Source organism: Aotus nancymaae, unplaced genomic scaffold (genome assembly GCF_030222135.1).
Source record: "Aotus nancymaae isolate 86718 unplaced genomic scaffold, 86718_ANA_hifiasm-v0.15.2.pri h1tg000057l, whole genome shotgun sequence".
NCBI lineage: Eukaryota > Metazoa > Chordata > Mammalia > Primates > Aotidae > Aotus > Aotus nancymaae.
Window position 1 is genome coordinate 10,437,942 of NW_026988471.1, and position 12,592 is coordinate 10,450,533.

Below are 12,592 nucleotides of genomic sequence, written 5' to 3' on the forward strand. Positions count from 1 at the left end.
CCTATTAATGGAAGAAATTATCTATAATGACTTTTAGAAGATAGAAGTAGAGGGAATATTTCCAGACTCATTCTACAAGGCCAGCATTAACCTAATACCAAAACTTGACAAAGATATTACAAGAACACTACAGATCAATATCTCTAATGGACAGAGATGCAAAAATCCTCAGCAAAATATTGGCAACTCAAATTCAACAACGTATTATGTGGTGTAAAAGAATGATATACCATAACCAAGTGGGATTTATTACAGGTATACAAGACTGATTCAACATTTAAAAATCAATTGGTGTAATCCATCACACCAACAGGCTAAAAAAAAAACAGATGGTCATATAACAGATGCAGAAAAAAAACATTTAACAAATCTAACACCCACTCATGATTTAAAAAAAAAAAAAACCTCTCAGTACATGAAGAATAGAGAGGAACTTATATTTGAATTTTTTACAAAAAAATCTACAGCTTACTTCATATTTAGTGGTAACAAACTAGCCTTCCCACTAAGATCAAGAACAAAAGCAAGGACATTTTCTCTCACCAATCCTTTCCATCATTGTACTGGGAGTCCTAGGTAATGCAATAACACAGGAAAAGAAAGTAAAGGGTATACAGATTGGGAAGGATCTATGTGATCATCTATGTAGAGAATTCAAAAATTTCCTGGAACAAGTGATTACAGCAAGTCACGGCTTTCCTGTATATGAGCAATGAAAAAGTGGAATTTAAAATTAAAAACACAATGCCATTTATATTAGCACCTAAAAAAATAAAATAGGTATAAATCTAACTAAAGATGTGTAAGATCCATATGAGGAAAACTACAAAATTCTGATGACAAAAATCAAAGAACTAAGCAAATGAAGAGACAGTCCACATTCTTGGATACGAAGACTCAATGTTGTCAAGATGTCAGTTTTTCAAATATTGACCAACTTGGTCTATATTTTCAATGCATTCACAATAAAAAATCCCAGTAAGTTATTTTGTGGATATTGACATACTGTTTCTAAAGTCTATATGGAGAAGCAAAAGACCCAGAATAGCCAACACAATATTGAAGAAGAACTGCCAGGTGCAGTGGCTCACACCTGTAATCTCAGCACTTTAGGAAGCCAAGGCAGGCAGATCACTTGAGCCCAGGAGTTTAAGACCAGCCTGAACAACATGGCAAAACCCCATCCCTACTAAAAATACAAAAATTAGCCAGTAGTGGTGGCACACACTTGTAGTACCAGCTATTCAGGAGGCTAGAGCAGGAAGATCACCCGAGCCCAGGAGGCAGAGGCTGCAGTGAGCCAGGATCATATCACTGCACTCCAGCCTGCGCAACAGAGCGAGACGCTGCCTCAACAAATAGTAATTAAAAATAAATAAAGGGCAAAATGGGAAAGAATGACACTATCCAACCTCTAGACTTACTATAAAGCAATAGTAATCAAGACAGTATGATATTGATGAAAGAAAGACAAATAGATCAATGAAACAGAATAAAGAGCCCAGAAATAGATCTACATACATATAGTCAACTTATCTTTGACAAGGGAGCAGAGGTAATACAATGGAGTGAACAAATGTTGCTGGAATAATTGAACATTTACATGCAAAAAAAAATAAAAAAAAAAAAAAGAATCAAGACCAGACCTTATATCCTTTTATAGGATAACATAGGAGAAAACCTAACCTACCTTGATTAGTGCAATGGCTTTTTAGATATAACACCAAAGGCTTAACCCAAGAAAGAACTGATAACCTGAACTTCACTAAAATTCAAATTTTCTACTATGCAAAAGACAATGTCAAGAGGATTAGAAGAAAAACAAAGACTGGGGAAAAATATTTGAAAAAGACACATCTTATAAAGGACTATTATACAAAAGAACTTGTTATACAAAGAACTCTTAAAATTTCACAATAAAAAAATAAACAATCCAATCAAAAAATAGGCCAAAGAACTGAACAGACACTTCATCAAAGAAGATATACAGGCTGGGCGTGGTAGCTCACGCCTGTAATTCCAGCACTTTGGGAAGCCGAAGCAGGAGGATCGCCCGAGGTCAGGAGTTTGAGACCAGCCCGGCCAACATGGTGAAAATCCGTCTCTACAAAAAATACAAAAATTAGCCGGGTGTGGTGGCAAGCACCTGTAATCCCAGCTACTTGGGAGACTGAGTCAGGAAAAATCACTTGAACCCAGGAGGCGGAGGTTGCAGTGAGCCTAAAATGCGCCATTGCACTCCAGCCTGGGTGACAGAGACACCACCTCAAAAAAAAAAAGAAGATATACAGATGGCAAGTAAGTATATGAAAAGATCTTCCACATCATATGTCATCAGGGAAATATCAATTAAAATAATAAGGAGATACCATTACACACCTGATCAAATAACCAAAACGCTTGGTTTTTGTCAATTATAACACTGACTACACCAAATGCTGGGGAGGATGTGAAGCAGGAAGAATCCTTATTCATTGCTGGTGGGAATGAAGACAGGTACAACCACTTTAGAAGACAGTTCGGCAGTTTCTTAGAAAACCAAATACACTCTTATCCTATGATCCAGCAATCAATATCCTTGGTATTTAACCAAATGAATTAAAAATTTATGTTAAAAACCTGCATGTGGATGTTCATAGCAGCTTTACTCTTAACTGCCAAAACCTGGAGGCAACCAATATGTCCATCGGTAGGTGAATGGATAAACTTTGGTAGAGTCAGACAACAGAATACTGTTTAGCAAAAAGTAATAAGCTAAAAGATCATGAAAAGACATGGAGAAACCTTAAATGCATATTACTCAGTGAAAGATCACAATCTGAAAAGGTTGCATACTGTATGATTCCAATTACATGACATTCTGGAAAAGGCAAAACTATGGAAACAGTAAAAAGAGTGACTGCCAGAGACTTGGGGCTGGGAGATGAATAAGCACCACACAGAGAATTTTTAGGACAATGAAAATACTATGTATAATAGTATAATGATGGGCATATACCATTGTATGTATATCACTGCCCAAACCTATGGGATGTACACCACCATGAGCAAACCCTAATGTAAACTATGACAACGGGTGATTATGATGTGTTAATGTAAGCATCAATTGTACACAAATGTACTCTAATGGGGGATGCTGACAATGGAAGTGTCTACGCACATGTAGGGGAGAGGGGTATTTGGGACATCTCTATACCTTCCTCTCTATTTTACTATGAACCTGAAACTGCTCTTAAAAAACGAAAGTCTTTAAAAAAAGAAGAAAAAGAAAAAAAAGGGGTAACAGGGCATCTAGAATAAATAAAATATTACAGGTATGGTCCATTAATTTCTATCAATTTCAAAATCATATTAAAGCAGCCCAAATTTCTTTACTACTTTAGGTAGTTTGATCACTAATAATTCTTGCCTGGTTACATTTAAGGAAAATGGTTCTTTAATTCAGACAGTACTGTTAAACAACTATTTCCTGTGTTCTTCACATCCAAGTACTATATTCTGGTTAAATTTCACTTCTGTCCAGCCAATCGTCTTTACCATTGATGATTTCTGGATTTTGGCTCATCATCTAAAATCATCCTCATTATGCTTCAGGTTTAACTCACCTTGCAAAATTATTCAACATACCACCACTGCTCCCATACAAGTCATTAAAATGTTTAATAGGAGAAAAGAGACCCTGAAACCTTTCTTGAAGGTCTCTGTCCCATGTACCATCATGCTTTCACCAGCCTCCTTAGAATGTAACTAGTGCATTAGTTATAAAGCTTGCCTACCCATACAATTATTACCATGCCATTTCACTGTATTATCCTCAAGTATGTCAGACTTCTTCAGAAGAATATTATTTTATGGATACGTATTACATCTATTGCACTACTCTGATCTACAAGTCCAATAAACCTATCAAAGAAAGGCCCAGTGTGGTATCTCATGCTTGTACTCCCAGTACTTTGGGAGGCCAAGCAGGTAGGTCCCTTGAGTCCAGAAATTCAAGACCAGCCTGGGCAACAGGTTGAAACCCCATCTTACAAAAAATGAGCCAGGTGTGGTGGCACATGCTTGTAGTCCCAGCTACTTGGGGGGCTGAGGTAGGAGGATTGCTTGAGCCCAAGAAGTCAAGGTTACAGTGAGCTGCGATCGTGCCACTGCACTCCAGCCCAGGTGACAAAGCAAGACTCTGTCTCAAAAAAGAACAAAAACAAACCAAACAAACAAAAAACCCAAAGAAAGAAGCAAGGAAAGAAAAAAAAAGGTCTATCATGACTTGCTCTTAACAAAATCCATGCTGGCTTGTAGTAATCACTGCTTTTCTCAGTGCTCCATCAAGAAGGGTAGACACTGTAGCATGAAGAAGAGAACTGGACTCTACTTTCACTATATTTAACTATAAGAACAATCATAAAGGAGTCTCATATACTCAGGTGATAAAAACAGGAATACGAGATTAGAAACAGTTCCTAAATTAATAATATAAAGGTAATAGTCATTGTCAGCATTTATAATATTTCCAATTGGTACCACTTTGGCCTGAGAAAATAAATTTCAGATTTACTTTCAGTTATTCAAATTTATTTGTTGGGTTTCTTATATATCTAAATTAATCTCAGTTCCTTAAGCAGATACATTATTAATCTGAACATTCTAAATAAAAATACATCAGTTCTGGTGGAATACTAACTGCTAGGCAGATCACATGTGAAACTATATTGGCCTTATTTTCTACATTGTGTTTCAGAGCTGGAAGAGACCCAGAGTTTAGATAACAAAGGCCTCCTTTTATACATGAGGACACTGACCAAGATCATAAAGCTACCTTCTGGCAGGGTTGGGAATAGAAATTAGATATACTCAGCTGCTCCTGATAATGTTTCACGAAACCATGATGTCATAAAGAACAGTAAGAACAAAAGAAATACTTTCTTACCAATTGAACTTCACCAAAAGCACCTCTTCCAATAACTTTTACAACATCATAGTCTTCTGCCTTCATCTGTAGACCTCTGATTTTTTTCACAATTTTCTCATCTACCATAAAAAGATTATCATACTTCTAATATCAATCATACTTATAAGCAGTATTTTTAATCACCATATTTATAAATATATTTTTGTTTTAAGAAAAGACAGTTTTTAGCTAAATCTGCCAGTTTTTAAAGGCTATTCATTAAATATCTAAGATATGCGTTAACCTTAAAGAACCAAAACTCTCTATGGTTTATTAACACATATAAATGAACACCAACTGCCAAAAAGTAGCAGTTACAGCTATTCTGTTTCTGAATCTGTTGCTTAGCAAGTTAGGTAATAGCTGACACAGCGATGACACAAGCAATCCTGGTGTGCACTCTGAATCATGGCAGAAAGTTGCCATGAAATTACTTGCAAGGATAATCTTAGTAATGAATTTTGATGGCCTACTTTTCTGAAAAGTGGTAATCATACTGCATATATAGTAAGTATAGATAAGATTGCTTAATTGGGAAAATATCTCAGTCTCTGCCAATTTCAAAGTACAGAGCTTACTGTGATGATACAAAGTATATATTAATTGTTTTGAGAATGTATTATTCTTGGAATTCAATTTAATTTACTTCTGTACTGCAACATTAATACTGGCAAATATTAAGAGTTACCACATATATGGTAAATAATAGTTATCACATTATTTATTATTAACTAGTCTGAAATGTCCAGAATTACAGAAACATAAAGCTTATTCTCTGGGTAATATTAAGTCTTGGAATTATAAATATTAATTTAAAACTTCTCTTGGAACTGCTATAAATAACCTGCCCTAAAATAGCTAAATATTCTTAGTAATGTATTTCAAAATTTAGAACTTTATCTGCTTTAAATATTGTAATCTGGATCTGCAATTTTTCTTTAAAAATAAAAGTAATAATTTTTGAATAGATAAAATGGTCAAAATACTTAAGTTTAATAAGTTCATTAAATTAATAAATTTATAGGCTAATAATAACCAAACAGAAATCTCTTGTCAAAAGTACAGTTACATGAACAAATATGAAGCTTAAACATACTTACATCTATTTAAGAAATTATCTATGTTCTTATTTTTCCTCAAAGCAGGAAAATCCAAATCAAGAACCAAGGAATTTAAGCCATCCTGTTAAGAAATAAAAACAGAAAAAGACAGTTTTTACAATTTCCAAATATTCATTAAAATAAGCCTTTTAATTTTATTATATGTGATTTTCACTGGAAAAATGCCAACCCACTTTGAGATGATAGTGTCCATTAGTTCCATATCCAACAGCTTTAACTGGTTTCCTAATCTCTGTCAGAGAACATTAGGAGTGACCCTATCATGTTTTCCTTTGCTCTTTTAGCCAAGAGAAAAATGTCATTTCAAAACATGTATCCATTATTACTTTTGTTAGTCAGATGTCTTTTATCTCTTCAAATGGCCAAATTTCATTAGGTTTTGACATTAAGAAATACATCTATACTAAGTTCCCTCTCATTAAACCTGCATTAATGTTGTGCCTAGTACAGATGAAAAAGAGAAAATCCAAAAATAAATGATGCTATCCTTACTCTCTGGGAGCTCAGTCTCAAAACTAAATTTCCCCTTAAAACAACAGTAACAAAAGGATGATGCACTGTCTGCATTTCTTTTTTTTTAAGTTTTCTGTATTTTCCATATTTTTCTACAATGAGCTTGCATTAAATTTATAATAAAAACAAGAAACTATATACATATAATGGTGGAGGTGAAAAAACTCACTAGAAAGTAACTAAGTCTCAAATTACTCAATGGAAATGCTTGTGAAGGTAACAGGATTTCTAAAACACTATCACATACATCGTCTCAACGCCAAGTAACTCTGGAAGGTAGGAGAATGACTTTGATTTCCTCAGGGTCACACTGTTAGGAAACGACAGTAGCAGCATATAACCTAAATCTTAAGAGGTCCAACAGACTTAACTCATCCCTCAATGATCAGTCTGACACCCTGCTAAAAAAAAAAAATAGAGGAGTCTGGGAGGGTAAAGAGGGAAGCTAAAAAATTGCAGAAAATGAAACAGCAATAAAAAGAAACCTTTAAAGGACTTGATGAGGGAAAAACATGAGGGAAATTACATACAAAATTTAGAAAGGCAAACCAGGTGGGCATGGCAGCACACACCTGTAATCCCAGCTACTTGGGAGGCTGAGGCAGGAGGATCACTTGAGTCCAGGAGTTTGAGACCAACATGGGCAACATAGTGAGACCTCATCTCTTAAAAAAACTTTCTTTGGAAAGGTAATTAATCTACCAATTCTAAAGTAACCGTACATACTATGCTTACCACTCAGTTATCATATTTTAAATTTTCATTCACTAAAAAATGTTAACATTTTATGACATTCATTTGGAAAGCATTCTTGCATGCCTCCATTTACCTCCACAGGAAGAAAAATTTAAATTGACAAGGCAAAAGCTTCTATTTCAAGAGTAAATCTTCCTCAGAGACTTTTCAAACAAATGGAATATTAACACTTCATACTGAAATGAAAGTAACTCTGCATTAAAATCTCCATTTACACACAGGACAAGAGAAACCTTTCTTTGAAGCAACACTACGACTTGACATTAATAATAATAAGAACAAAATCCTTGCTTCCCTCCATCTTCCCCAAAAGTTCTCTCCAAGAGATGGAATGATGTGAAGATTAAATAATCTGGAAAGTTTATAAATATTTTCCCATAATATTCCCCACTAGTGTAGAATCAGAGAGCTTTTTCAGCATTTGGAACATTTTTAACATTTGCTCAACTCAACCATTTTGTTTTTAAAACCATTTTTTTAAAGACCAAACACTACTGCAATTAGGCACTATTATTTTGATGTAGCATCAATTTTTAATAATACTATGACACTTTAATGTAGGTTGGTAATATATACATTTATAAACATATTTTTACTTGAGGCCTTTATGTTTTTAATTTTTACAATCAAAATTTATTCTATTTAGTATCACCTTTTAAGAAAAAAATTCTGAATTGTTTTCAGATACCAGTGTTTTAAGTATACGAAATTAATGCTGAGATCCAGTCACTAGGGAAGCTGAGTTAGCTCAGGACTTGATTGAAAGCCTATGGCTGTGACCTTCCTTGTCATGCAATTTCAAATAAACCTTCGTAAGTTTTTTTTTTTTTAAGTGTCTGTGATTTCAACTGTGATTATTATTTTCTTTTTGAGACAGAATCTCACTCCTGTTGCCCAGGCTAGAGTGCAATGGCATGATCTTGGCTTACCGCAACCTCCGTCCCCCAGGTTCCAACAATTCTCCTGCCTCAGCCTCCCAAGTAGCTGAGATTACAGGCATGCACCACCACACCCGGCTAATTTGTTTGTATTTTTAGTAGAGACGGGTTATGTTGGTCAGGCTGGTTTCAAACTCCCGACTTCAGGTGATCCACCCGCCTAGGCCTCCCAAAGTGCTGGGATTACAGGTGTGAGCCACCACACCCGGCCCTGTGATTATTTTCTTTAAGTGACACTAATCCCAGCTACTCAGGAGGATGAAATGGGAAGATCACTTAAGCCCAGGAGTTCAAGGGCAGCCTGGGCAACATAACAAGACCCATCTCAGTTTTTAAAAAATGATACTAAAACTGACATAAAGAAATGGTAGAAAGAAATATAAATACATTCAGGAAAAGCCTACAACCAAAATTTCACCCAACTATGTAGAAATGACAGCCGAACATTTGAAAATGATAGCCCCACTGAGACTAAACAAAACACTACCACCAACAACAAAATATTCAAGGACCAGAAAGAAAAATGCCAAGCAATGGGTAAAAGTCACACAGGTCTATTGGAATTCAGGTCAGAAAGCAGTAAGATCAATGACTGCTGATCAAAAGGGCCTAAATGAGGTGAGGAACTAAAACCAAACTGATTACTAGAAAACCAGCACCTGAGGTGAAAACCATCACTCCTAAAACATGACACCGGAGGGAAAAACAACACTATCTATTGCCCAAGTTTCATATGAATCTGCATAACTAGACAGGTCAGTCACAGCTTTCAATCAAGCCTTGGGCTATGCCCCCAGCTAGCCCAGTTACATCTCTAAGGTTACCAGCTGAGAAATGTGAATTAGCTCCAATGCAGGAACTAACTTAGGTTGTCTATAAGCAAAAAGTTGGCATGAGAGAAAGGCAGAGAGAAAAATGTGTTATCCTACTATGTTTTCGAAAAAAACTTGTGTAAGCCAACACCCAGTTTTCCGTACTATAATTATTATGGAGGAAAATATATACACATAAAATGGTTTATTTTTCTAATGTTTCCTCAACACAGAGCCTTATACTTCAGTTGTCAAGAAACGAAATACTGAACTTGATTCCACTTGCACTATACACTGCTTCTTAATATCTAAATGTTGTTAAATATTCAAATAAAATGCTTCAAAAAATAAAAGGAGATTAGAAATACTTTACCAACCTGGAAAGTCTAAATCGATAAGCAATATGATGGAGATGCTCTCTTAGGAACTTCAGTTGTTACATGAGGCACAAATTATCCTTTAGCTAAAAATTTTATACATTTATGAGTTGTCAGCCCATAGGTAGTATTTAAAGCTATAAATATGGATAAGATCACCAGAGGAGTGACTACAGATAAACAGAAAAGAATCAAGGACAGAGTCCTGGGATACATCACTATTAGGAAAACAATGGAGAAGAGGGGACTAAACAGGAACCACCATTTTTTGAGGAGGAAAATCAAGACCATCATGGCATCTTTATATATATATTTTTATTGCATTTTAGGCTTTGGGGTACATGTGAAGAACATGCAGGATTGTTGCATAGGTACATACATGGCAGTGTGATTTGCTGCCTTCCTCCCCTTCACCCGTATCTGACATTTCTCCCCATGCTATCTCTCCCCAACTCCCCACCCTCCACTGTCCCTCCCCTATTTCCCCGACAGACCCCAGTGTGTGATGCTCCCCTCCCTGTGTCCATGTGTTCTCATTGTTCAACACCCGCCTGTGAGTGAGAACATGCGGTGTTTGATTTTCTGTTCTTGTGTCAGTTTGCTGAGAATGATGGTTTCCAGGTTCATTCATGTCCCTACAAAGGACACGAACTCATCATTTTTGATGGCTGCATAATATTCCATGGTGCATATGTGCCACATTTTCCCTGTCCAGTCTATCATCGATGGGCATTTGGGTTGGTTCCAGGTCTTTGCTATTGTAAACAGTGCTGCAATGAACATTCGTGTGCACGTGTCCTTATAGTAGAACGATTTATAATCCTTTGGATATATACCCAGTAATGGGATTGCTGGGTCAAATGGAATTTCTATTTCTAGGTCCTTGAGGAATCGCCACACTGTCTTCCACAATGGTTGAACTAATTTACACTCCCACCAACAGTGTAAAAGTGTTCCTATTTCTCCACATCCTCTCCAGCATCTGCTGTCTCCAGATTTTTTAATGATCGCCATTCTAACTGGCGTGAGATGGTATCTCACGCCAATGTAGTTTTGATTTGCATTTCTCTAATGACCAGTGATGAGCATTTTTTCATATGTTTGTTGGCCTCATGTATGTCTTCTTTTGTAAAGGGTCTGTTCATATCCTTGGCCCACTTTTGAATGGGCTTGTTTGTTTTTTTCTTGTAAATCTGTTTTAGTTCTTTGTAAATTCTGGATATCAGCCCTTTGTCAGATGGGTAGACCGCAAAAATTTTTTCCCATTCTGTTGGTTGCCGATTCACTCTAATGACTGTTTCTTTTGCTGTGCAGAAGCTGTGGAGTTTGATTAGGTCCCATTTGTCTATTTTGGCTTTTGTTGCCAATGCTTTTGGTGTTTTGGTCATGAAGTCCTTGCCTACGCCTATGTCCTGAATGGTTTTGCCTAGATTTTCTTCTAGGGTTTTTATGGTGTTAGGTCTTATGTTTAAGTCTTTAATCCATCTGGAGTTAATTTTAGTGTAAGGTGTCAGGAAGGGGTCCAGTTTCTGCTTTCTGCACATGGCTAGCCAGTTTTCCCAACAGCATTTATTCAACAGGGTATCCTTTCTCCATTGCTTGTTTTTGTCAGGTTTTTCAAAGATCAGATGGTTGTAGATATGTTGTGTTGCCTCCGACGCCTCTGTTCTGTTCCATTGGTCTATATCACTGTTTTGGTACCAGTTCCATGCTGTTTTGATTACTGTAGTCTTGTAGTATAGTTTGAAGTCCGGTAGCGTGATGCCTCCTGCTTTGTTCTTTTTGCTTAGAATTGACTAGGCTATGCGGGCTCTCTTTTGGTTCCATATGAAGGTTAAGGTGGTTTTCTCCAGTTCTGTGAAGAAGGTCATTGGTAGCTTGATGGGGATAGCGTTGAATCTGTAAATTACTTTGGGTAGTATGGCCATTTTCACGATATTGATTCTTCCTAACCATGAACATGGAATGTTTCTCCATCTGTTTGTGTTCTCTCTTATTTCGTTGAGCAGTGGTTTGTAGTTCTCCTTGAAGAGGTCCTTTACGTTCCTTGTTAGTTGTATTCCTAGGTATTTTATTCTCTTTGTAGCAATTGTGAATGGCAGTTCGTTCTTGATGTGGCTCTCTTTAAGTCTGTTATTGGTGTATAGGAATGCTTGTGATTTTTGCACATTGATTTTGTATCCTGAGACTTTGCTGAAGTTGCTTATCAGTTTCAGGAGATTTTGGACTGAGACAATGGGGTCTTAAAAGCCAGATGAAGATTGCAGGAAGAGGGAGAGAATGACAGAAAAATGATAAGACTAATGAATGATACTTAATATGACTGGTAAGTGAACTTAATTGAGGACTATGAATTTAGCAACTCAGAGGTTAGCAGTAACTTTTCTAAGGGCTATTTGGATTACAAGTTTATTACTCCCAAATCACTATTCAGCACTTTCTTAGTACTACTATTTTAAATACTGCATTTTAAAAAAAACCTCCACATTCATAGACCATTAATAATAATTAGCATTCAGCATGACCATAAATTATGTATCTTGTTCTTTAAAGCCTACCTACAGAAAACTTTAAATTATACAGGTTAATACAGCATATATTATTAACAGGGACCTTTCTTGATTACTTTGCACCATGTATTGTACAAAGCACTATACATGCACTTAACATGTTATTCCTCATAGCATATTAAGTTAATACTATTGTCATACCTGTATTAGTAGGCACAGAAACTGAAGCTTAAAGAGTTTAAAAAATGTGCCCAAGCCAATATAGCTTATATGTAACAGAATTAAAATTTTATGATGCTCTTACAAACAATATTGAACTTAAAGTTAATAAAATAATAAACTTAATAAGTAATTCCTCTAAAAGAATACTAAATAACAAACATGTTTTAAACTCAAGACAATCAAAGAAAACAGTTGGTTGCAGAGCATAGGAAACATATTTCTGTGTATCTGCTGTACAGTTGAGTGACCAGGAAACGTTACTTAAATGAATTTGTAACACATTTCCTCTGTTTGCTATTTCAATTCCAAACACAAACACATAACTAAAAATAGTTGATATGGTTTGGATTTTCATGTCTCTGCCAAATCTCAAGTCAAACAGTGACCCTCAGTGT

General features: G+C 35.9%; 1 protein-coding gene across 1 annotated transcript in view; it reads right to left on the reverse strand.

Annotated features, from left to right (window-relative positions):
* The window catches only part of ROCK2 (Rho associated coiled-coil containing protein kinase 2), a 151,440-nt gene that overhangs the window by 93,419 nt on the left and 45,429 nt on the right, over positions 1–12,592 (reverse strand). The window contains exons 2-3 of the mRNA XM_012438823.3: positions 6,049–6,130; positions 4,928–5,028 (exon numbers count right to left, since the gene is read on the reverse strand). Coding sequence (XP_012294246.2) covers positions 4,928–4,993 — 66 coding nt within the window. The 5' untranslated portion in view covers positions 4,994–5,028; positions 6,049–6,130. The remainder of the gene's footprint in view (positions 1–4,927; positions 5,029–6,048; positions 6,131–12,592) is intronic.